Here is a 24,559-nt window from a genome sequence, read left to right as displayed (position 1 = left end):
CAGGGGCAAAAGAAGCCAGCTAGAGTGAGCTATGAAATGCAAATACATTTCAAAAGATGGAGTTGGAGGGGGAAAATCAGCCTCTCTTGCGGGAGGCTGAAAACTCCCAGGACAAAAATGGGAGGAAACCATCTCCGTGGAGTGTGCAGGTCCCTTCTGAAGGCTGAACCAAGAAGAGCGTTGGGGAAATCCCTCCGGAACCTGGTCCGGAAGCAGCTGGGAGGCTTGTGATGTGGAGAAGCTGCCAACCTTAAAAGCACAGATGACTTTGGCAAGCAGAGGGAAGTCAAGTTTCTCTCAGCTGAGAAACCTGATACTAAGTTAAGATTTGGAGTAAGCAAACCCAAAAGGCCTGCAGCAAACGGAAAAAAAAAATACCTAACCTGGATAACAAAGTATTAATATCCTTAGTATATGAACAGTTATTAGAAATTAATAAGATAAAGATAAAATCTCCTGAAGTAAAATGTAGGTAAAATCATGACTGGGCAATTCAGTTAAAAAAAAAAAACCCACAAACATATAAATGGCCAAAATAAAAATAATGAAATGTGTGTATGTCTATCAAATTGACTTTTCTTTTATGAAAATTCCTAGTGTTTGGAAAGGATATGAAGAATATGCACAAATACTACTGGTGGGAGTGAAAAAAGGTACAGTGTTCCTGGAAAGGAGTGAAGTGGAGGTGAGGGGGTTATAAAAGCCTTGAAATGATGTGTATGGCTCAGAAAGTCCACTGGTAGATGTTTATCCATTGGTAATGAAGATGTATGTGGGCAAAGATTAAGCTTCGTAATGTCCCTGGAGACAGCAGTGGGCAGAGTGGCAGGACCTCAATGCAGGAGCCTGGCAGCCTGAAGCAAGTCTCTCTAAGCCTCAATTTCCTCATCTGTAAAATAGAAAGTGTCATAAGGATGCCAATATATCTAACACATCAAATGCCTGGCACATAACAAATGCCAATAAATGAGAGATAAGCAATAAAAACGTAATAGAAATTTATAAGTACCCAGAACATAAGTGAGCCAAGGAGAGGAACAAAGCTTCAGAGTTAAAAACAGCTCTTAAACCCATGAAAATATGCTCATCTTCATTTCCAAGAAAAGGTGCTCATTAAAATCAGGCCAAGACACCATTTTCCACCCAGAAGATATGAGAAATTCCCAGTCAGCTGACAACCTGTGCAGCCTGTGGGAAAATGGGCCACCTGCACAGAGGTGAGGGGTACCAAGTGAGACCAGGCTGGTGGAGAGATTTCTGAAGATCACTACTGGAATGACAAGCATACATGCTCTAAACCCTGAGATTTCACATTGGGGGATTAACCCACAGAGACCTGCACTTCCCTGAAAAGCACATACAAGGTCATCCTCTGTGGCATTACCTGTTAGAGGGTAAGACTGGGAGCAAAACACCCATCATTGCTCAGATCCCAGTTAAACAGATTAAGGGGCCTGCCCATAATCTCTCATTGTCAATTGCAAATCTCACAATATTCCTAGTAAGTGTGAATATTCTTCAATTTATCTGCAGCAATTGACTATGGGATTCTGCCCCATATCTGCTGGAGAGTATATTAGTTAGCTATAGCTGCATAACAAATGATCCCAAAGGTTAGCAGCTAAAAACGACACATGTCTATTATCTCAGACTTTTTGTGCATGAAGAATGTGGGAGCAATTTAGGTGAGTGGGTTGTCAAGGTTCTCATAGCAGCAGTTCCCAAGGGGGTTGAGCTGTGAGCCACTCAAGAATCTCTGCTTCCTCTTGCAGAACACTTGCTCATGGTGAACCCAAGGTCCCCATCACCGTAATCTCTCCTTCCAGTAGATGCTGGGAGAGGCCCCACTGGGTTTGGGCCAGAAGAGATGAGACACAAATTCATGTGCATGCCAGAGCCTAGGCTTAGAGGGTCTCTCTGTGGTGGCTCCGACACACTCCATGGCTCCCCACTACCCTTGTTCGCCATGAGCTTGGCCAGCCCAGCCACATTAGAAGGCAGGTTGATTCTGCTCCATCCAGGAACCTATACTCTCAACCATCCCATACATCCTATGTAGGCTCCCCTATGCCCCAGCAATTCATTGGCATGGCCTAAGAACCTGTGAGGTCCTCACCTGCTCACATCTGGTCCCATGGGGCTTCTGAGCAGCCATCCAGAGAGCAGGACACATCACTGTCACCGAGGGCCTTTTTCAATTCTAAAACAACAAATAAACCCCTGCATCCACCACCTGGAGAAGCCCGAGCATCAGTGGACCTCCATGCATTCTCCCAAAGAGGCCACAAGAGGGCAAAGGATGGAGGAAACACCTCAACCAGGAACCCTAAACAAGTGGCTCACGTAAGCCTCACTCCATGCCTGTGCCTGTGGCAGACATTGCAAGCCAGTCCCCAAAGTCTTCACCCAGCCAGATGCTACCAGCTCCACCTCCCAATATAGTGCTCCAAGCAGATGTCACAAATCAATTGAAGATCAGACCCCCTAAGGACATGGAAAACTTCTAGGAACAGAAACACTGGGGTTACCTGTTTCTGGATTTTTTTTTCCCCCTAATCAGAGAACAGCCTTTTTCCATTTAAAGTGTCCACTATTCGAAGGGAACTCAGTTCTTTTGTTTGGCCACCCACAGACCAAGCACACATCCTCGCCCTTGCTTCTGGGCTCTCAGAACCCTGCTGTCACCTCTCAAACTGCTCTCTGTGTCCCTTCTCTCTTTGTATCCTTCAATACATGTTCTCTAGGATGCATCTCCTTTCTCTACACTCTATCCCCAGGTTGTGGTCCCTCCTGTGCACTCTGTGACACCCCAGGCCAGCTACTCTGGCACCTCTGCTCTTGCCTTGTCCTCATGACTGAGCTCTGTCCTCTTGGTGGCTGCCCCTGCTCAGGCTCATCCTTTGTCCTCAGGACCATGCCTTCTGCCTCCTCTCTTTCAGTCTGGCCACTATTGCCCTCTGCTCGCACACCCTCCATGACTCCCTATTGCCTGCCCAAAAAGTCTAAACTCCTCCATCTGTCATTCAAGGCCCTGCACATCTGCCTCAGCAGCCTCCAGCCTCCTCTCCTTCTGTTCCCCTTTCCTCCCTCTGCACCAGCCACGTGGATACTGTAACATTCCCTGAATCACCATCGCATACTGCTCAGCCCCCAGTTAATGCACACATCTCAGCAGTCGCAGACATTGAGTCATGAGCGAACAAAGTGGGAAGGAGAAAAGACAGTTTTGGAGCCTTTTCCCAGGGCAGGAGATCCTGAGAAACCTACTCCAAGTCCAAGAACCCTTAGGTCCTAAATGTCAACCTACAGAAACAGAAACAGAGGCAGTGACTGCTGAATGTCTAAATGTGAATGTCTATCTGCAATTTTTTAGTTTTGCCTCCTTCCGCTCATCCTGAGAACTCCTATACACCCCTCAGAGCCTTGCTCCAATGTCTCCTCCTTCAGGGAGCTGCCCCTCTAGGCTCATCCATCCCAGATGCCCTCTGTCCCAGTCCAGACCCTCAAAGAGCTAGTGTTCACAGGAAGGGAGGCAATGGGGACCCTGGTAGGGGACACAGCCAGGGGTCACCAGGGTATCACCAGCCATAGCGAGTAGGGCTCACCTCCATCAATCCTCTGCAGCAGGACCCCCCGGACAACATCCTCATAGATGCCCTCGATGGTCAGGGCTGGGCTGCCCACAGCAAGGACATCCCCTTCGAACTCAGACAGCTCCTGGAATGGAGGTGGGTAAGGTGCTAGGCTGGAGGGGTGGGCTGCATCATGGGTCCCAGCTCCAGCCTTGAACCTGAGGTGGGGTGCCCTGGGCCTCACTTTCCTCATCTTTAAAATGGACTCCTTGACCCATTTTCCCTTGGGTTGCTGTGCAGATTGATGAAACAAAGCACATTCCACTACCACAGGCATAGTACGGTGTCTCTGCTAGGACCACCCACAGCTAGGACCACCCACAGCACCTAAGGCCAATTCCTACTGGTGCCCCTAAACCCTATGTGGCCAGGCCCCTGTGACCTTCCCCCTAATCACTTTTCCACCCCTCAACTCAGTGATCTCCAGCTACACTGGCCTCCTCACTGTTTCGCCAAAATACCAGGCACAGGCCTACCACAGGGCCTTTGCATTTGCTGTGCTCTCTGCCTGGAATGTCCTTCCCTGGGACATGGCTCATGCCTTCAGCTCGATGCTTCTCAAGTGTCATCTTCTCAAGGAGGGCCTTCATGACCACCAGGCACCCCACACAGACCCGCACTCCTTCTCTGCCTCCTCCCTTCTCTGAAGACTGTGTCACCTGCTAATATGTGATGCTTGGGCCCCCACCCCAGTGCTCAAGTGGCAAACACTGAGCATTGTCTTGGGAGAAGCAGAGGGCAATTGTGGGAGCCCAGAGGAGCCCCAGAGCTCAAGGAACAAAAGTCTCTAATTGTCACAGTGGTTCTATGAAGGAGAGAGCACTCTGCTCACTTTACAGAAGACAAAGACACTTGGTCACCCTAAAGGACCTGCCTGCCTGTCCCACATTCGCTCACCGCTTTGCAGCTTGGCTCCAGTTGGCTCAGCACAAAGGGTAAAAAGATGCGGAGCTGCCACTCACGAATGAACCTCCTCTGCGCCGAGCCACTGTCTGACTGGAACTTCTGCACGACACATACAGTGACAAGTCCAGCAGCCATCTGAGCACCAGGCCCATGCCCATGTCCTCCCCATGGATCTCACCTTTAGCACACGCCCCCTGACCTTCTCCAGCTGCTGGGCAGCCTGGTCACAGTCCAGGGCCATGGTCAGACACTGGTCAGCCAGCTGCAGGAAGGTAGCCACAGCATCCGCCATGAGCTGCAGGAGGAGGAACTAGGATGACCCCTGAGAATCCATGCTGTGGCCTTATCAGGCTCTTTCTTGTCCAACTAACCCCTTCTCAGCATCCAACCTGTCCCTACCAGCCACTGCTCCTCAATTTCATTCTTGTCTCAAGAAATAGCACTCCTTCTTCTCTGGACTTTGGGGTTATCCAGTGAGTGGAGACTTATGTGCAAACGGGCAGAAATCGCCCTCCGCTCTGGAAGATGGTGCCAGGATACCCAGCCTGGGGAGCAGAGAGCTGGCCAGAGTTCAGCCTCCTCAGCAGCGTGCTCTTGTGCAGTGTACAAACTGAATAACTGTGCCAGGGAGCACGGATCTTCTCGGTCCCTATCTCCTACATTCAACATGTCTATTAGCAGGTCCCATCCCCTTGGCTGCCAAAATACACCCTGTTTCTCTCCACCAACAGCACAAGTCCTGGTTCAGGCCCCCTCTACTACTACCCCCAACAGCCCCTGCTCCCCAAGGCAGGCAGGGCTCCTAAGCTTGAATTTGGTCATGCCCCTCCCCTGCTTACACATCTGCTGTGGCTCCCCATTGCCCTTGGGACAGAGCCTGGCTTCTTAAACACATAGAGCTCTGACTCTTCTGCTCACCCACCTCACTGGCATATCTCCCACCTTTCTGCCCTCACTGGAAACCAACAACCCAATGTTTTTAAATTGTTTCATTTTCCCCAAAGGCAGACAAGCTCTCTTACTTGCCAGCACTTATACACATTGTTCCCTCCTCCCAGGACATGCCCCACCCCTCATTTCTCCCACTGCTGCCCCAGCTTGGAATTCCTCTCCAGAAGTTCTCCCAATCCTGGAGATGGATCAGAGACACCTCATGGGGAATCCCATAGCACCTTGTGCATACCCACCACAGCCCTGTCCACCACATGTGGTCACTGCCTGGTCATGGGCTCATGTCTGCATGACACTGAAAGTCCAGTGAAGGAAGGCCCGGTCTGTCTCGGTCATCATGATCTCCTCAGCACACAGCTGACACCTGCTCAGTGGAGGCTGCTATTCTTGCCTCCTTCCTCCCAGCCTCCCATTCACCCTCACCTGCTGTGCGAGATCCTGGGCCCCAAACACCAGACTTCGTCCTCCGAGGAAGCCAAAGGGTGCTGCCAGCTGCTCCAGGTGCCTCTGGCTCCGTCTGGCCTCTCGGTAGCAGGTCTGCATCAGCTCTGGGTCCCACGGCATCTCCCCAAAGGAGTAAACCTGTGCTCCAAAGGCAATCGGGCAAGAATAACACCATCAGCTGATAAAAAAGCAGGGTCGAGGACCTCACAGACAATTCATCAGAGAAACACAAATGGAAACAGGCCCCACATTGATCATCACACACACACACACACAAAAAAAAAAGACACAACAAAGTAACAGTCAGGTATGGTGTAACAGACATAAAATGGCAAAACCTGGAAAATATAATAATAGTCAGTGCTGGCATGATTGAGGGGAAATGGGCACGCTCAGGCCTATGATCACCGCCTGATGACCTCTCTGTGCTGGGCCCTGGGGCTACAAAAATAGAGTAATCTACCACCATCCGTGCCCTCAAGGGGCTCACAGAAAATTTGGGGTGACAGACTAATCAGCCACAGTGGTTTGTAAATGCCTCCATGAGGAGGGAAGCACAGGCGGATGCAGAGAAGGGTCAGGGAAAGTTCCTGGCGGAGATTATGAAATGGAGGCTTAATATCAGAAGTTTTGTGCTGTCCTGCATGGAGAACAATTCTCTGGCTCAGGAGACAAGATAGGCTCTGGCTAAAGGAATGGGAGGAGGAAGAGTTTGGGAGGAAGGAGACTCCAGACTGACTCCAGACTGATGTTACTAAAGTGCTACTCTTGTCATCTTACTCTTTCCTTCCCACTGTGCCTCCCTGACCATAGCATGGTGGTTCCCAATAAGTAAAAAGCATTCCAGAAAAAAATTCAGAGGTTTTTCAAAAGAGAGTTTGTCAAGCAAGATGCAAGGTTCATGCAACTCTTTTATGAAGTTAACACACTGCCCATGGGTCTGATGAACCCCCCACCCACTAGAGCTCACCTCTTTCCGCAACCGCGCTCCTGAGGGGCTCCCACGCAGGTGGCAAAACAGGCGGTCCATGCCCTGGACAATGAGGGTCTGCACCTCCGCGAGCGCGGCTTCCACAGTGTTCAGCAGCGTCCGTGTGACCTGGGGCAGCTGCGCATCCACCTTTCTGTGCAGGCACGACTCCAGGGGGCCTTGGACTTCGGCTACGAGTAGAAGACACTGGCCTGGGTCTCCTCCAAAGATTGGGTGGTGGGGAGACCCTGAGTTCAGCAAGGTGAGGTGGACGGCAACACAGACTCCTTTGAGCACCCTCTCTACCCCATTTTATAGATGAGAAATGGAGGCACACCAAGTAGGCACACCAAGTAGTCCATATTTCACCCTGGTTCTCTTTGTAACTGAGTGGAGTGGGAGCCACCTCCGCCATCTGACTGGACAACCAGGATCAGAAAAGCCACTGCCAATGCCTCCCCAGCTCTCGGGACTGGATTTCACCCGCTCCATGCCTGGCAGGACGCCTCTTCCCGGCCCCGCCCTTCTTGACCCCACCCACCCCTTGTCTCAGGCCCCCCGAGGCCACGCCCACGCCCATTACACACCGCCCTTTATGCCACGCCCTTTTATTTTCCGATCCTGCCCCTGCTGGATCTTCTGGTAGGAGATTCTAGACCCTGCCCTTTACACCCACCCTGTTCCTCATCTTCCTCAGGCTTCTGGCGCCCCGCTGACTGGCGCCGCCTTAGCCAGGCCCACACCCCTTACACCCACTTTGTTCCTCTTCTTCCTCTCGGGTTCCTGCCCCCGCCAGTCAGGCCACGCCCCAGCTAGGCCACGCCCCACCAAGGCTCGGCGCGCCTCACCCCGCAGCCTCCCTGCCACGCGCTCCCGCAGCTGCAGCATCTGGTCCACGTCCGGGCGGATCGTCCTCTCCAGGGCTGCGAGCAACTCGTCCTTTTCAGGCTGGAAGGCGCGGAGCCCCGTGGAGGCCTGGGCCAGGACGGCGACGTGAATGGCATCCAGGAGCTGCCCAGACCAATCAAGGGAAGGCCACCGGCCAGGAGCGCAGGAAGAGTAGATAGGGAAGGGTGGGAGGACCGAAAGAGACAGGCGCAGAGAGACCGGGAGAGAGTTTAGGCGACAGTCACTGGCGGGGCAAGGCTGGGCACCCAGGTCCAGCCCCCACCCCTACCTTGGGCCCCCGCGAGTCCTTGCCCCACCTCCGCGACCCCATGCGTACTTCGATCCAAGCCCAGGCCCGGGCTCGGCCAGCGCCCCGCAAGCTGGGCAAGGTCTTGGCTCGCAGCGCCGGCAGCAACTCCCGCACCAGCACGGTGGTCAGAACCTGTAGGAGAGGGGACTGTGGGTGTGGCTGGAGGCCGAGAGGGTTCCTGGGGATCCCGGTGCGGCCCTGCGCAGCACTGACCTCGGCGTCCGAGCCCAGCGTCACGTCGTCATGGCCAAAGTGACCTTGGTGCTGCCGGTAGAGCCGTACGGCGTCCAGGAAGGCACGGGCGGCAGGGGCCTGACTTCGCTGCAGGACTAGGGGGCAGCTCCTCAGTGCCCGCCCACCCCTCCTCTTCTCTCACACCTGCCTGACTCCCCATCACCCCAAGAGGAAGCCCTCCCCCTCCTCGCCAGGTCCTGAACACCCAGGTCTCACCCACCTCCAGACTCAGACAAGAAATGCCCTCTACAGGAGAGATGCTCCCCCAAGATCATCATCAGCCCATAAGGAGCCTTTTATACAATGTAGGAACAGGCATCCCCTGTGAGCAGTCACAGACCAGGTTGAACTGGAGTCCCACTGCCTCTCCAGTTAGGTATTGTTTGTTCAGTCAACAACCTGCCCAGCTGTATGTGTTGGTCCTGTTGTCCTTCACCTGGCTGGCCCCTCATGTTTTTCAGACCCCAGCTTCGACATACCCTCCTCTGAGAAGCCCTCTCTGATCCCCCAGGCTAAGATCGCACAAGGCTGTGTCCCCATCACAGCCCTATCCCCTGTCTCTCCCACAATCCATCTTACAAATAAGGAAATTAAGCCTTGGAGAGGGTTCTACAGCCAGCAGGGGCAGAGCCCCACTACTGCCTGACCTTCCCAAGGACCCACCTGTGCCACGAAGCCGAATACCGCCCTGCAGTGCTAGCCTCCAGGCACGCTGCGCCTCCCCTGTAGCTGCTGAGAAACAGAGATGCCTGCGGAATGGGTGTTGCAGGAACAGGGGGAAATTCATTGGCGTTTCCAGGAGAGGGTCAGGCTCCTCTTGTATATGGCCTCCTGAAAGCAAACAGAGGAGGTCACGTCTTCATTCATTCATTTGCTTTACAATCATACATTCACTAGTAGACAATAACCATGAAATACTTAGAGAAGCCCCTGGTATAGGCAGTTGTTCAATACACGGTTACAGCTACAGTATCCTTATTCCAGGGTGGGGGTGGGGGAGCACACCCAGGGCAGACATGAGCAATCCAACTTAGCACTGTTTCCCAGCCTCTGTATCCTTCTCAACACAGTGGCCTGAGCACCCACCAACAGCCTATCCTAGTTGTCATGTGATCTGGGCCCTGCTTCCAGAGGGGTGCTGGAACCAACCAGGCCCAGGTTTGAACCTCACCAAACCATTTTCTATGCGTAGGATACAGTTTTTCATCTCTCTGATCCTCAGTTTTCCTCCCTTTAAAATGGGCTTAAAAGTGATACCAATGATCTAGAACAGTTGGGAGGACACAATTAGTGAATTTAGTTTTGGTTAATTTATTTAGGGTCTCCTAAATCCTCAGCATTTTGTTTTGATTTCCAGAGTGATACATACAGAGTGAGGTAAAATGGAATAATCCAGAAGGCATTTCCTGGTCACCCCAGCCCTTCAACCACAGCCACCAGGGATAATAATTGCTGTTAACAGTTTGGGGGACATTACTCCAGGTTTTAAAATCTACACAAAGGTGCATGGGGTGCATTTTTGTAACAAGATGGAGCTTTCTGGTCTATAAGTGGCCTTTTTCCTCTTGCATACGTGTGGGACAGCTTCAATGGCTGCACAGCTTTCCTTTCTAAGGCTGGGTCATAATTTATTTAATCAGCCCCAAAGGATGATGGGTATGTGGGTGGATTCCAATGTTTGCAACATCCACAACATTGCTGCAGACTGTCCTGTTGCTGCACTTGCATCATTTGGTAGCAAGATAGTTCCACAGTGAAGCGAAGGATGAAATTCTGGCTCTGCCCCTTACTAACTGTGTGACAGTCCTCAGCGTCAATGTCTGCCATCTGTGAAATGGAGTAGTTAGTGATAGGGCTGCCTGCTGGGCAAACTCAATAAGATAACACAGGCTCTCATCACATGCATCCAGCCCGGGTATGCTGTTTCTTACCCTGTTCCTGCACAGTATCTTGGAAGGGAAGGAGGGAGAAAAGGTGAGAGAGAAAAGAGGAAGAGAAGGAGGAGGGGAAGGAGGAAAAGGGGTAATGGAGGTGAGGAAGGAGGGAATTACAAAAAGAGAGAGAAGGTGGAAGAGGGGGGAGGAGAGAAAGAAAGGAGAAGAGGAGGAGGGGAGGAGGAAGGGAGGGAGAGAGAGAAGGAGGAGGAGAGAGTAGGGGAGGAGCAAGAGAAAGAGGAATAGAAGAAGGGAGGAAGGGAGAACCCTTCTGGACACGCTGGACTGAACAATACACCTGGTGACAAGTCTGTGTGATTTCCCCACCCACCAGTGCCCATCTCCCCACATGCTTGCTGACACACTAGGTTTTATTATTTTTACCCTTTACTTTGATTCTGGTCTGGTGACCTACCTCTTTCACTCTGATGAGAGTGGGTGTTTTTCTTTCTAGAGCTAAGGTGCTCACCCAGAAACAATTCCGACCCCTCCCCCCAGGGGATACTTGGCAATGTCTGGAGACATATTTGGTTGTCACTCTTGAGGTAGGGGCTGCTACTGGCATCTAGTGAGTAGAGACCTAGGATGCTGTTCAATACCTTACAGTGCACAGGGCCACCCCTACTGCAAAGAATGATCAGACCCCAGTGTCAATAGCACTGAAGTAGAGAAACCTGCTTTTGGGGTCCCCAGGAGCCCTTACCTGGGGAATCTGGGCAGAGAGCATCCAACAGGTGAAGATATTCACGCTGGGAAGTCAGGACAGTGTACCCCGTCAGGGCTGCGGATCCCAGGGGACGGCCCCCATTTTCATATTCCTACAAAAGGTGTCCAAAAACACTAGCTTGGGACAGGTCTAAACTGTCACTTCCATGTCCCTGTGTAGGGTCAAGGGAAAGCTTCAGGTTAGCTGGGGAAATCCTCCACCTCCCCTCCCTTCCTCCACCCCTTCCTTCTCCTTCCCCCGTAGTTGAGCACCCATTCTCCACTATATTCTGGGCCGGTCCCCAGCGTTGTGTGAGGATTATCTCATCAAATCCGCACAGCCCTTTGTCTCGTAGACCATCATCGCCCCATTTCACAAAGGTAGAAACTGCACCCCAGGGCAACAAGTGACCTGCCCGAATCCCCCAGCCGGGAAGCAGGGCATGAGCGTGACATGAAAAGGCCTAGATTAGTTTCAACCTTGGCTCTGCTGACAACCATGAGTGATCCCTTCCCTATGCCCTAGGCCTCAGTTTACTCACCTGGCACAGCAGGAGCTGGCCTTCCCCGCATCCCCAGATTGAGCACACAGGGACCCTTGATTCAGGCTAGATGACTGAAGAAAGGAGGGGGGCTATGCTAGGAGGGACCCTAAACCCACACTGGGAAGGGCGGGATGGAGAATCTGGAAGCCCAAGGGACACAGGCTACGCACCTCTCTGTGGCTGAACCACTCAAGGCGGCCGTCCCCACGCAGGACACAGAAGATTGGCTGCCACTGGGGTGGTTGGCCCCAAAGCTGGGTCAGGGGCCCTCGGTGCTCTCGGACTCGGGGCAGCTTCTGTGGGAAAAGGGGCCCTTGGATGTCAAGGGCATGGGCTAGTGTCCCAGTGTCCAGACCGCCTGGACAGCTCCCATTGCATTCCAGGTGCCACTAAGTACAGGGTGCTTAGGCACTGCTATGTGGCACTCCTTTATCAAGCACACTTAAAACATGCACTCGTTTGTGGCCATTCCTAATACAAACTGATGTAATTTTCCCCACAGCCCTGGAAGGCAGAATCTCTTGTCATCCCCACTTCATGCAGAAGCGTACACTTCCCCCACTTGAGCCTCAGATGAGACCCCTACCCTGGCCAACGTCTCAGCCCATGAGAGATCCTGAAAAAAAGGACTCAGAGAAGCTGCAGCTAGATTTCTGACCCACAGCAACTGTGAGATAATACATGTGTGTTGGTTTAAGCTACTAATTTGTAATATATCATCACACAGCATTAGCTAACCAATACAAATTGGGTTGCTGGGTCATGGAGTGGGTATAGTTTAATTGTGTGAGAAACAGCCAGTCCTCTGTCCACCAACCAAGCCCTCAGGCAGGGAGAATATTTGTTTTATTTTTTTTTTTTTGCCACTCTTCTCATTGCTTGGCCACCTGAATTGTGTTTTGTGTCATCATTGGGTCCTAGGGCAGTGTTTGATGCTCTGTTGGCATGTGATAAATAGTCAATGAATCAATTAACTGTATTTGAGATATTTTGATTCTTTGGTGGGATGGTGGGAACTCAGGTATTTGTTAATAATTTTCCATACCTTTTCTTAAGTCTGAGAATTTTCATAAAAGTATTCTTAAAATGTTATTATAGAAATTATATATAAAATATAAATATATAAAATAAGTATTATATAAAATGTTTAAACTGAAGTGAGGGGAAGTCCCTCCATGCTGCCTGAAACCCAACGTCAGCTGTGCCCTGGCCCAGGTGGCTGGAACCAGCAGGTGGTGAAAGGTGCAGGTGGGGGTGACTCCAGGGCCCCAGGATGCCACAAGTAGGACAGGGAGAGTCCTGGGTAAGATGGGGTTCTGTGTCCATAGCACCAGGGAGCTTCTACTGCAGGGCAGGCACAGCTGGGAGAAGAGGCATCTGGGAGAGGTGGAGAATCTCAGAGCCCAGATGGGGCAGGGGACCAAGTGTTAGTAAGGATTATGGGCTTGGGGATCAAATCACCCCTCTGCATCTTGCTGGCAGTGTGACCCCAGGCAGGTAGCTTTGTCTTTCTGTGCTTCAGTTTCCTTGCTAGTCAAAGACCCATCTCCCAGGCTGGTGAGAACTGCGTAAGTTGTGCTGGATACATGGAGGCCCCGGGTGTCATTGCCAGCTCAGCAGACATGTGGAGCTGGGGCTGGGTAGCTCTAGGCTCCTCTGTTCCATCCACAAACTCTTCCTACTATGTGCAGGCACCATATGGGCATGAAGAGCCCAGGTGTGAGGCAATGTTTGGCCCCTACCCTCAAAGAGCAGACAGATCCATGGAGGTGACAAATGTGTGACCCAGGGCTGTGTTGGAGAAGCAATAGGATGGGGGTCCCAGAGGAGGCTCCTGACTCAGGTAGGAATAATGGTAATTAAGGAAGTTTTCTCGAAAGAAAGGCAGCCAAAGTACAAGAAGGAACAAGGAGAGCACACCAGGCAGAGGACACCACACATGCAAAAACTTGGTGGTGTCCAGTGGCTGTGCTGTGCCCTTGAGCGTGGCACTCGGACAGGGCAAGACTTCCAACCTCAAGGCTTTTGCACTGGCTGTGCTCTCTGCACATTCTGGGCTCCAAATCTGACTCCTCATCCTTTACATCTCAGCTCAGAGGGGTCCCCTGCACCCCAACAGCCCACCCCCAATGGCACCCTTCCTGTTGTCTTCCTAGTACCTATCAGAAGTTATCCCATGTCATGATATGTTAACTTGTTTGGGGTCATTTTTCCCAATCAGACATGAGCCCTGGATGGCAGAGTGGGATCTATCTCAGTCTCTGCTGTCCCCAGCATCTAGCCTAGGACATGCCATGTAGTAAATGCCCAGTGATGTTATAGTCACCCCAGTTCATGACACCAGCAAGGACAATGGCCTCTGAAGCCTTGTTCACTCAGCTGCCTCCTCCATTTGTGGTACCCACTTTGCTGTGCAGCAGTTGGCATCCAGCCGGCTCCTGGGGGCCCAGCTCCCTGGAAATCTGCCGCAGGACCGAAGCTGCCAGCTGCACACGGTATTTGGGCAGGAAGTTCCTCAGTAGGGCATCTACCTGGCCTGCAGGTACAAGGGGACAGTGAGGTGGCTGAATCAGGCCATCTGCCAGGGGAGGACAAAACAGGAGGGAAGCAACTCCTAGGCTTCTACCCTCACCCCAAACCCAAAAGCTGCCCCACAAGATGTGCTCCGAATTCCGTTTACTCTTAATCCTCCGCTGTCTATTTCCATCCACATGAAAGCAGGGTGGGGGCGGGGGAGAAGTTAAGGGACTCTAGCTTAATTTATAACTGATGCACAACAAACTTTAATTGTATAAAGTGTAGAATTTAACGAGCTTTCACACAGGTCCACATCGGAGAAACCACCACCATGATCAAGATAATGAACAATTCCATTGCATCCGAAAGTTTCCTCATGCCCCTTACTTATGGAGATTATCATAATCTTTTGAAAGCCTCACTCCAGCACAAGACAACTTTCTGGGGTGATAGAAGTGTTCTGTATCCTGACCTAACACTTGTGATCACACAAGTGTTAAAGTTCTTCAGGTTGTTCCCCTAAGATGCATGCACTTAACTGTATGTGAAATATACAGTCTATCTCACTGCCGAGAATGCGGACCCAACAGCTGGAGCTTCAGCAGCCTTTACGAGCCATGAGGCGACCTCAGGCACAGAAGACATGCATGGTAGAGCCATGAGATAGAAGGAATTGGATTATCTAACTTTTATCAGTCTGCCTGCCACTGTACCCCTCTATAGGAGAGATAAATAAATCCTTGCCTTGTTTAATAAGTCACTACCGGAAAAAAATCCCGACATTCATAAAGTAGCTTATTGAATCCATTCATCTAATAACTTGACCTTCCTTCTTTGTGTAGATCATGAACCTATCATATCCCCAGTGTCCAACACACAGTAAGTACTCAACCCTATATACAGAGTAAGGAAGGCACTGGCCATTCTTTGTCTCAAATCAGGAACTATCACTCTGTCCCAGAAAACCACATAGAGGGGTCTATTGGTCCTTGCCCACCTTGAAGGATCATCCCACAAGATCTTGCTGGACTCGGGGCACCTCCCACCTGGCTCCATACCCCCACCCCAACCCATGCCCTGAGTGGGTTACCAGATTTACCAAATAAAAGTACATGACACCAGTTAAATTTGAATTTCAGGTAAATAAGGAATAATATTTTAGCATAAGTATGCCCTCATGCAAAATTTGGGACATATTTATACTAAAGAATCTATTCATTGCTTATCTGGAATTCACATTAATAAGGCATCCTGTTTATCTGACAACCCTGAAGCCCCCCTCCCCATGCCCACCCCTCCCCACACCTGCTCACCCCTCAGGTGCTGCTGCTGCCTCTTGTCCAGGGGGCTCGAGGACCTCCCGCCCATTCTGCTGCTGTGTCCCGGCTCCTCTAGAGTGAAGCAGATACCCCTACCCTCCCCACAGATTCCTGGATGCTGCAGAGACCAGCACCTCGGGTCAGGAGGTAGAGCTTAGCACCAGTGTGTGGGGAAGATGCCAGCCCACTGCCCTGCCCCACCCTACACCTGCGTCCTCTAAACTCCCCTGGGGCCAAGGTCCCCAGAACTACTAGTTTCTGTAGGGGCTGCTGGGGCAGCCCCGGGGCAAGAGACAACATATTAGCCGGCTTTGGAGGAGGGCTGCAGGGCAGACATCTGGCAGGACCAGGTGACCAGTTATTGGTGTGTGGGGGCAGGGAAGGGGGATGGGCATCTACCCCCACTGTGTACCCCCATGCTGGCCAATGCTGGGGGGATTCAGCCCCCGGAAGCCCCCAAGCTGGGGTGACAGAGTTGGACAGATACCCCTAATTCATGGGGTCAATGCTGGGGTTGGGGGAGCGAGTGCTGGGGTCCCAGATGAGGAGATGGAATGGGGGCCCAGTGGGGAGCATAGAGACTTGAGGGGGGCTCTCGTTCCTTCCTCACCCCTAACACCCTCTTCAAGCAATCACCTAATCTCCATGTCACTCTTTAAGTGACTCTCGAAGATGCCCCTTCTCCTAGGCCCTAGCTCCCCACCACCAGCACACCCAAAATTCTCAGCCCTGACCTCTAACACCTCCTGAAATTCCCCAGTGCCCTCCAAGGAAATAACTAGCCCCATGGAGGCCCCAGCCTCATCACTCAATGACCCTCTCCAGTCCCACTCAGAAACCGAAGCTGCCCCCATGGACCATTGGTAGGCACACCAACAAAACTGTCAGACAATGATAAGGGTAAGGGAAAAATAGGGAACAGGAGGGGTAGAAAATGCTAGGATTGGGAGGAGTCAGGGAGGAGACACTGCACCAAGACCTGAAGGAAGCAAGGGCCCACAACACGCAAAAAGCAGGAGGACAGAGAACCAACAGCTGGCACAGCACATACCAAGGCCCTAAGGTGAGACCAGCACAAGGTGTGTGGGCTAGAGCAGGGGTCCCCAACCCCTGGGCCACAGACCAGTACCAGTCCGTGGCCTGCTAGGAACCAGGCTACATGGCAGAAGGTAAATGGCGGACGATGAGTGAAGCTTCATCTGTATTTGCAGCCGCTCCCCAGCGCTAGCATCACCCCCTCAACTCTGCCTCAGATCATCAGGCTTTAGATTCTCATAGGCGCACTGGTCCCTGGTGCCAAAAGGTTGGGGACCGCTGGGCTAGAGGGTGAGTGAGAGGCAGATGTTAGGAGAGGAGTGTGGGGGTTGCAGGGGCCACACAGAGGCTTATGAGCCAGTAAAAAGGGTGAGTTTCACTAGAAGTGAAAGGGAGCCACAGGCAGATCTGGCATAGGGACAGCTACAGCTATAGTGAGAGGGGGGCAGGAGGTGACATGCCCCAGGCAGGGCCCCCCAGTGGGGTCCCCATGCCTGCCTCGTGATTTTCCCTCTGCTTCTGGGCGCCCCTGCCCTGTCCTCTGCTCTAGGGGTCACAGCCACCTGCACCTGCCCAAGCCCACAGCTTGGCTGCCTTCCTTCCAACTCCTTCCTCTGCTTTTCTCAACCTGTTTCCCCTAAGGCCTCAGCTCACTTCCTCACTCTCACATCTGAGTGACTAATCTTGACAAGACGTTGAAGGAAATTTCACTTCCTGTGGTTTCAGCTTCAAGGTTCAATTCCCATGCCCCCTTCAGTGCCCCTGCAAAGCCCCCATCCCCACCCCACCACAACTCCCACCTCGACCCCCATGCTCAGCAAAGCTCCCACACTATGGTCACCAGCCTCCTCCACTGAAGTCCCTGGAGCCTGAGAAGCTGACAGTGGGCCCAGGCAGAGCTGAGACTGCAGAGGTTCCCTGGCACATTCCAGGCTTCGAGTAGGCCTGCAGCAGGGCAGGGTGCAGCGGTTGTGATGGGCCTTAAGTGTCAGTGGGAACTTGGCCAGAACAAATGTATAGTGGGTTGAATTGTGTCCCCCAAAAAAGGTATGTCCACAGGCCACTATTAGAAAAAAAATGAAGTGCTGGTAATGATATGGAGAAATTGGAACCCTCATGCACTGTTGGTAGGAAAACAAAATGGTGCAGCCACTGTGGAAAACAGTATGGAGGTTCCTCAAAAAATTAAAAATAGAATTACCATATAACCCTGCAATTCTACCTCTGGGTATATCCCCAAAAGAACTGAAAGCAGAGTCTCAAAGAGCTATTTGTATATTAATGTTCATAGCAGCATCATTCACAAGAGCTAAACCATGGAAGCAACCCATGTGTCCATCAAAAAGATGAATGGAGAAGCGAAATGTGGTCCATCCACATAGCGGAGTATTATTCAGCTTTAAGAAGGAAGGAAATTATAACATGTGACAACATGGATTAACCTTGAGGATATTATGTTGAGTGAAAGAAGTCAGACACAAAAGGACAAATACTGTATGAGCCCACTTATATGAGGTCCCCATAACAGTCAAATCTATAGAGACAGAAAGTAGAATGGTGGGTGCCAGAAGCTGGTAGAGGAGGAAATGGGAAGTTAGTGTTTAATGGGGACAGAGTCTCAGTTTGAAAAGATCAACAGTGCTAGAGATGGATGGTGGTGACGTTTGTACAACAATGTGAATGTACTTAATGCCACTGAACTGGGACACACACATACACACACACAGGATTTGTCCACCTCCTTACCCCTGGAACCTCAGAATGTGGCCTTATTTGGAATAAGGAGTCTTTGCAGATATCATTAGCTAAGGATGTTGAGCTGAGTTTATTTTAGACTTAGGGTGGTCCTACCTATTTTCAATGACAGGTGTCCTTAGCAGAAGAGGACACAGAGAGACACATGAGAAGGCCATGTGATGACAGAGGCAGAGACTGGAGTCACGCTGACAAGCCAAGGGTTGCTGGTAGCCCCCAGAAGCCAGGAGAGAGGCCTGGGACAGACTCTCCCTCAGAACCTCCTAAAGGAACCAACGCCGCAACCACCTTGACTTCAGACTTCTGGCCTACAGGGCTGTGAGATGATAAATTCTGTCATACTTCTAGATGAGTTTCTTCATTGAGAGTCCCCATCCTTGTCCTCCACCTGCTGGGACAGGGTTTCGGGTCGGCCTAGGCACCCCTGATCCCGCTGCCCACCAAGAACCACAAGACAGTGAAGACTTGAAGCAAATGGTCCTTTTAATATCGGGTCGCCCAGAACCAGGGCCAGTGGCCTGAGCCCCCGGGCAGGGCTGGTAACTGGACCCTGTCAGCACCACGTGGCTTTTCTAAAATGAAGCCCGGAGCGTGGCGATGGAGGGGCGCAGCCTGGAAGGTCCCAGCTCCCTCAGGCTGTATATGGTCCCAGCTGTGGCATTCCTCAGGACCAGCTACAAAGTGGAATGCTTCTCGAAGGGCACAGTCAGGAGCCGGGCTGCTGCCTCATCCAGGAACCAGCAGAGTTTCCCAGTGTGGGGCTGGACTAGGGCAGCAGGGAGCGGGTTTTCCTCCTTGCCCTCCAAAATGCGCTGCGTGGAGAGGACAGGTGTGTGAGGCCCACAGCACCCCAGCAGCCCTCAGAGCTCCCAGGCCCACCATGGACTAAACTTTCCCACTTTCGAGATGTGATGTCACCCTTCCAGCTGCCCTGGCTTCAGTCAACAGGGACAGGTCCCTTCCCCTCTATCATCTGGACTGTATAACATGGGGGTCAGCACACCTTTTCTGCAAAGACCGGAGAGTCACTATTTCAGCTCATATCGATATACAGGCGCGTGTGTTCCAACAAATGTTTATTGGTGGACAATGAAATCTAAATTCCATCTAATTTTCACATATCCAGGAATATTCTTCTTTTGATTCTTTTCCCCAACCATTTAAAAAGGTAAAAACCCTTCTTAGCTGGGGATTTGACTGCACAGGCTGTGGTGTGTCGACTCCCTGATGTGACTTCGTGATGAGTGGGTATTATAAACACTGCTTTCTGCCACCTGAGCCTGCCCCACTCTGTGTCAGAAGTCACTGACTTCTGACCATGGCCCTGTGAGGTCACCTCTGTTCTCACCTCATTTTACAGTCAGGGAAACTGAGGCTCTGGGTGGCCTCTCTCAAGGAGTCCACAGGGAGCGGACCCCTCCAGACCCACCACGTAGATGGGAAAGTTGAGGCTGGCGGTTGGCCATGTGAGGCCATGCTGGGCATCACTGGCAGGGACATGGGTCTGCTGGACTCTTAAGAGTCTACATCCCAAACCCCAAAACTAAGCCACCCCTGTGAGGACATCTGCATCCAATGATTTGGGGGAGAACTGTTATTTATCTTTAAAAATATTTCCAGTTTCTCCTACAGTTGTTGATCTTTTCCATGATGGCAATTAAAATATTTTCCCATTTAGTTTATTTTTAATATCTTATATTTTCCTAAAACATTATGTATAACTATACCTCTTTTCTTATTCCTGTCTTATTCCTACATATGATATTTTTCCTTCTTAATTAGCTTTGACAGTTGTTTGTCTATCTTTTGGATCTGTTTACCATTAAGCTTTTAAAAATATTAACTAATTCACTAATTTCTGATTTTGATTTAATTTTTTCCACCTGCTGACTTTTCTTAGATTTATGTTATTGTTCATTTTTCCTAATTCTAAAGTGCTACATTTATTTTAATAGTTTTCTATTTAATAATTTTTAAATGCATTTTTAATGCTATAAATTTACCTCTGAGTACAGCTTTGGCCTCATCTTATCAATTTCCTATCATAATGGTTCATTCCTAACCAGCCTGTAATTAAAGTTTCCATCTCCCCTTCAACCCCAAAATTACTGAAGTATCTTGGGATCCAATAGCACCTGAGTCAAATTCTATCCCTGGGCCCACATGCCTGTGACCTTCCTGGGAATGGGACCCTTGGTGTTACCTTCAGAACAGCTGCCTTGCCTTCTCCAGTCGCCACAAAGATGACAGTTCGGGCCGCATTCAGCACAGGAAGTGTGAAGGTAACACGCTGTGGCGGTGGCTTCGGGGAGTCACTAATGGGGGCCACAATCTTCTCCCGCTCCTGGGGTAGGGAGGCACAGGGTGGAGGCAGAATGACAACATCACTTTGACTTCTTGAGTACTCACACATGTCAGGCACGGTCCATCTAACATCCATCCCACCCTACTAATCCCCTGATACTTAAGATTCCCGTTTTAAGATGGGTAAACTAAGGTTCACAAGAGTTAAAACCAGTGGGCATGCCTGTTGGCAGAAGCTGACTCAAACTCTGTTGTAGGCACCTCCTGGTCTCCCTCCGGGAGTTCCAGATGGCAGAGCCTGGGGCTCAGGTGCAAGCTGGGCCTGTGGGGTGCACGCACCTGCAGGAGGGGATGGTCTGGGAAGAGTGAGCAGGTGTGCCCATCAGGGCCCACCCCCAGGATCAGCAGGTCGAAAACTGGAATGGAGTCCCCTTGGAAGGCCTAGGCGAGGGAAGAAGATAGTTGAGAGAGGTTGTGAGGGAGGGGCTCAAAGGACACAGAGTCAGTTGTCAAAAGAATCATAAGCAGCTGTAACACAAATAGCAATGCTTAGCCTCACATGCATAGAAGGGACTAATCCACAAGGTTCCACATTTCACCTGCCCGACTGGCTGAGGGTCTAGGGACACAACTGTCTCCAAGATGTGAGGACCCAGGCCCATTACCAGAGTGTGAGAGGTAAGGCCACCCTCAGGGACCCCAGGGTGGGGCTGTGGCCTCTCAGAGGGGGTCTGTCCAGGGTGGGGCTGGGTCTGCTGACTGACCCCAGGGGAGTTTCTGCCAGTGACGATCATGCAGTGCCACCCACGAGGCTGCTCTGTCATCCTGAGAGTGGCCATCTCATTGATGAGGTCTCCTGTGGCTGCTCCAAAGAACTCACCTGTCTCAGTTTCTTGGCATAGTCCTCGGCTGCCTCCTCCACAGGCAGCTGGGGATTAATGGTGATCACCTGGCTGTCAGGGATGGGCAGCTTGGAGAGCAGTTGAGTCTGTGGCATATGGAGGGACAGTGTCATCGACAGTAATACATGGGTCACAGTGGTGTGGGGTTTGCATGTGACCACCTGGATCCTCTAGGTCAGGACATGACTTTCATTATACCCACTTCCCATGTGAGTTGGGATCCTCGTGAATCCCACTATCAATCTGCCGGGGGTCTTTCAAGTCCATCTCGACTGGGGGCTTCCTGGCCCTGGCCTGTACCTGTCTGGCCATAGCACAGTCCTGTTTCAAAGCCTCCATAGTTCCTTGGCCCTTGAGATAAAACCCAGCCCCGCTCTTCTCTCCATCAGGTCCTGCTGACCTGCCCGTCCCAGCCTATACATAAGCTATACACTTGTGTCAGGAGGGGCATGTTCAAATCCAGGCTTCCCCACTGTCAAAAGGTAACTCAGACAGCTAAGTGCTGCTCTTCTGACCTCAGTTTCTCCATCTATGAAATGGAAGTACTAACAGCCTCTGCCTCATAGGCTACTGTGGGTTTCATGTGATGATGTGGATCAAGCACTTGGTATTCGTTAAACCTTCCTGCTTATTAAAAAAAAATAAATAAATCACCAGCTCTAGCTTCTATGCAACACACCCAGAACCTGAGTGACCTGAGGTTCCTGGCTAAACCCGCTCCTCCCACACTTCCCTGAGCGAGTTTTCCTCCTCTAGGGCAGAAGGAGTGAACACAGATGCAGCGGCCCCAGGACAGACCACGGCTCCTCCTGGCCTCAATTTCCCTGCTTGTAAAACGGAGAGTGTTCTCTGATTCTCTAGGCGCTGGGGCCCGGGACCAAAGACAACCAGCCTCGGAGGTCATCGGGGCACAAGCTGCGTGGAGGCCATCAAGAAACTTATCCAGCTTGTAGATGGGGAAATAGGTCCAGGCTCTATGCCAGACCCCTCTGGCCTGAACCTTCCCTAACTCTGCGCTGGCACGCTCCGAGGCTGCGGCGCCTGAATTCCCTAGGTCTCTGGCATGTTCCACTCTTCCCCACTCCGTGCCTTTGCCCGGGTCTTTCCCTTTGCCTGGCTGCCTGATGAAACGTAAAGAGGGGCTTCGAAGCCCCTACCAGCCCACCCAGATAGCAGTGCAGGTGCGATCCAGGTGGGAGCTCAGGGCACTCGCGGATCATTCCCAGCTCCCGTCCAGATAGACAGAGGGCACGGTGTGACCCTTGGCGGCCCCCGTAGCCGCGCTCAGGCGCCGGACGCAGTCTTCTCCGCGTGAGCCCCGGCGGCCCCCGTAGCTCTCACCCGGTAGAGGCCGTACGTGCTGTCGGCGTGCTCGAAGGGAACCAGGCGCTCATCGCAGAAGCCCAGCGTCCAGCGCGTGAGACTGGCAGGCCCGGCGGGAGCGGCGGCGGCGGGCAGCTCGCGGGCCAGCATCGAGACAAGGCTGCCTCCCGACAGGCCAAGCGCGAAGCGGGCGCGGGCCCCCGCCAGGCAGCACGCGGCCCGCTGCGCCACCAGTTGCGCCAGCGATGCGCCTAGCTCCTGCGGGCTCGAGAAGACCGAGATGAAGCCCGGAGCCGGCGCGGCCATGGCGACGGCGGGGAGGCGGAAGCGCTCCCGGCGGCCTCCAATGCGCCTGCGTGCAGGTCAGCCTGGCCGCTCAGTGCTCAGTACTCCCGGGCGGCCGCCTATGGCACATGCGCAATCCCAAGAGTGAAGCCGGGGCAGGGCGGGGCGGTGGGATCCGACTCAATCACTCTGCATGCTGGATCTGAGTTTTTTCTTGGGCTGGGGCTGACGGAGCGGGCGCAGTTACTCTGAACCTCGTGGTGCCAGGGCGAAGCCAGAGAGGGGAGCCCAGAGCTAGGGTACCTCAAGTGGGGGACGTGGGGTGAGGTGGAAGGAGATGAGAGATTTCCTGACGGAGGGCGCATTTTGGTGGACTTGGAAGTTCCTGAACTTTCTAACATTTATCTTGTTGCTAGTTCTTTCATTAAAACATGAGGGCAGGGTTTGTTTTGTTCACTGATGCCTGGAAAGCCCCCTGAGCTATGTCTGGCACACAGTAAGGGCTGAAAACATACTTGTAGAATTCCTTCTAAAAACGTAGAGGCCTCCAGCCTGGCTGGTTCCTAGAGGAGCTTCCAGATTGGTGCTTGTTATTTAGCATAAATAGCTCTTAAGCCAAGGAGGAACGTTAAATGCATTTTGCTAAGTGAAAGAAGTGAGTCTGACAAGGCTACACGTTCTGTAATTCCAAGTGCGTGACATTCTAGAAAGGCAAACCTATGGAGACAGGAAGAAGGTAGGGGGTTACCTGGAGTGGGAGGGATTAAGAGATGAGCACAGAAAATTTGGGGAGAAACTATTTCTACTGTAACAGTGGATGCATGTCATGCATTTGTTGAAACCATATGACTTACAACACAGTGAACCCTAAACTGCTGACTTAAGTGAATAATGATCTATCAATATTGGCTTATCAATTGTAACAAATGTAGGGCTAATGCAAGATGTTAATGGTGAGAGGATAGATGAGAACTCTGTGCTTTCTGTTCATTTTTCTGTAAACCAAAAACGGCTCTAATAAAGTCTATTAAAAAAATACAGCTTGATCCTAAGAGTCATCAAGATTACTTTCTCCCCATCTTGGAGGGAACTTTTTAGGCTTTTGGGGCTAGAGCCACAGGCTTTGGGAACTCTTCAAGGTGCCAGACCACTTTCTCAACAGGAAATGACTTCATTCCCCTCCCTATGCCTGTTTCCTCAGTGTACTACAGGGACCACAATGACACTTAAGCAAGTGATTGTGACATCTGAAGGGATGTTATCCAGAATGCACGCACTTGTCAGTTCACCAGGGGTGCGCCATCCCCACCAGCAGCAGACTTTCTCCCACCCTCACTGGGCATCTCAAGGGCTTTATACTCTGCCTCCCTCTCCTTGCAGACTATAGGTGTGTCCAAGGACCTGCCCCACACATGGATGGTTCATCTAGCCCTCACCCAGCCTAGGTGAGGGTCCATCCCCACATCTGCCCCCAGGGGCGCCCCCTCAGCCCCCCTCCCAGGCAGTGCTCCTTCTTCACAAACGTGTCTTCCTCTGTCCCCTGAAGTGGAGATAAGATGAGACAGACATTGTTATACTGGAGGAGAATGGCAGAAGGTGG

General features: G+C 51.7%; 2 protein-coding genes across 4 annotated transcripts; both read right to left on the bottom strand.

Moving 5' to 3' along the window:
* Window positions 1–527: 527 nt before the first annotated feature.
* On the bottom strand, window positions 528–16,107 carry NIBAN3 (niban apoptosis regulator 3). 3 transcript variants are annotated; one of them, XM_039867799.1, is made up of 15 exons: window positions 15,350–16,088; window positions 13,925–14,055; window positions 11,690–11,815; window positions 10,973–11,087; window positions 8,999–9,166; window positions 8,315–8,430; window positions 8,129–8,233; window positions 7,752–7,914; window positions 6,904–7,094; window positions 5,913–6,071; window positions 4,738–4,833; window positions 4,530–4,637; window positions 3,606–3,717; window positions 2,117–2,200; window positions 528–889 (listed from the first exon to the last, which is right to left on the bottom strand). In XM_039867799.1, the coding sequence occupies exons 1-14, from the start codon at window positions 15,402–15,404 to the stop codon at window positions 2,121–2,123; spliced, it is 1,725 nt and encodes a 574-aa protein (XP_039723733.1). In that variant the 5' UTR covers window positions 15,405–16,088; the 3' UTR covers window positions 528–889; window positions 2,117–2,120. The 3 variants fall into 3 exon arrangements, with proteins under 3 accessions (XP_039723733.1, XP_039723732.1, XP_039723734.1); XM_039867798.1 differs by having other exon boundaries at window positions 4,717–4,833; window positions 15,350–16,083; XM_039867800.1 differs by lacking the exons at window positions 2,117–2,200; window positions 3,606–3,717; window positions 4,530–4,637; window positions 4,738–4,833 and having other exon boundaries at window positions 15,350–16,107.
* A 2,496-nt stretch (window positions 16,108–18,603) lies between these two features.
* Window positions 18,604–23,038, bottom strand: PGLS (6-phosphogluconolactonase). The gene is made up of 5 exons (XM_039867801.1): window positions 22,693–23,038; window positions 21,330–21,437; window positions 20,789–20,890; window positions 20,349–20,489; window positions 18,604–18,957 (listed from the first exon to the last, which is right to left on the bottom strand). The coding sequence occupies exons 1-5, from the start codon at window positions 22,978–22,980 to the stop codon at window positions 18,820–18,822; spliced, it is 777 nt and encodes a 258-aa protein (XP_039723735.1). The 5' UTR covers window positions 22,981–23,038; the 3' UTR covers window positions 18,604–18,819.
* Window positions 23,039–24,559: the final 1,521 nt, after the last annotated feature.

Source organism: Pteropus medius, unplaced genomic scaffold (genome assembly GCF_902729225.1).
Source record: "Pteropus medius unplaced genomic scaffold, Ma_sr-lr_union100, whole genome shotgun sequence".
Lineage (NCBI taxonomy): Eukaryota > Metazoa > Chordata > Mammalia > Chiroptera > Pteropodidae > Pteropus > Pteropus medius.
The sequence above is the reverse complement of the archived record's forward strand: the minus strand, read 5'-3'. Positions and strand labels throughout refer to the sequence as shown.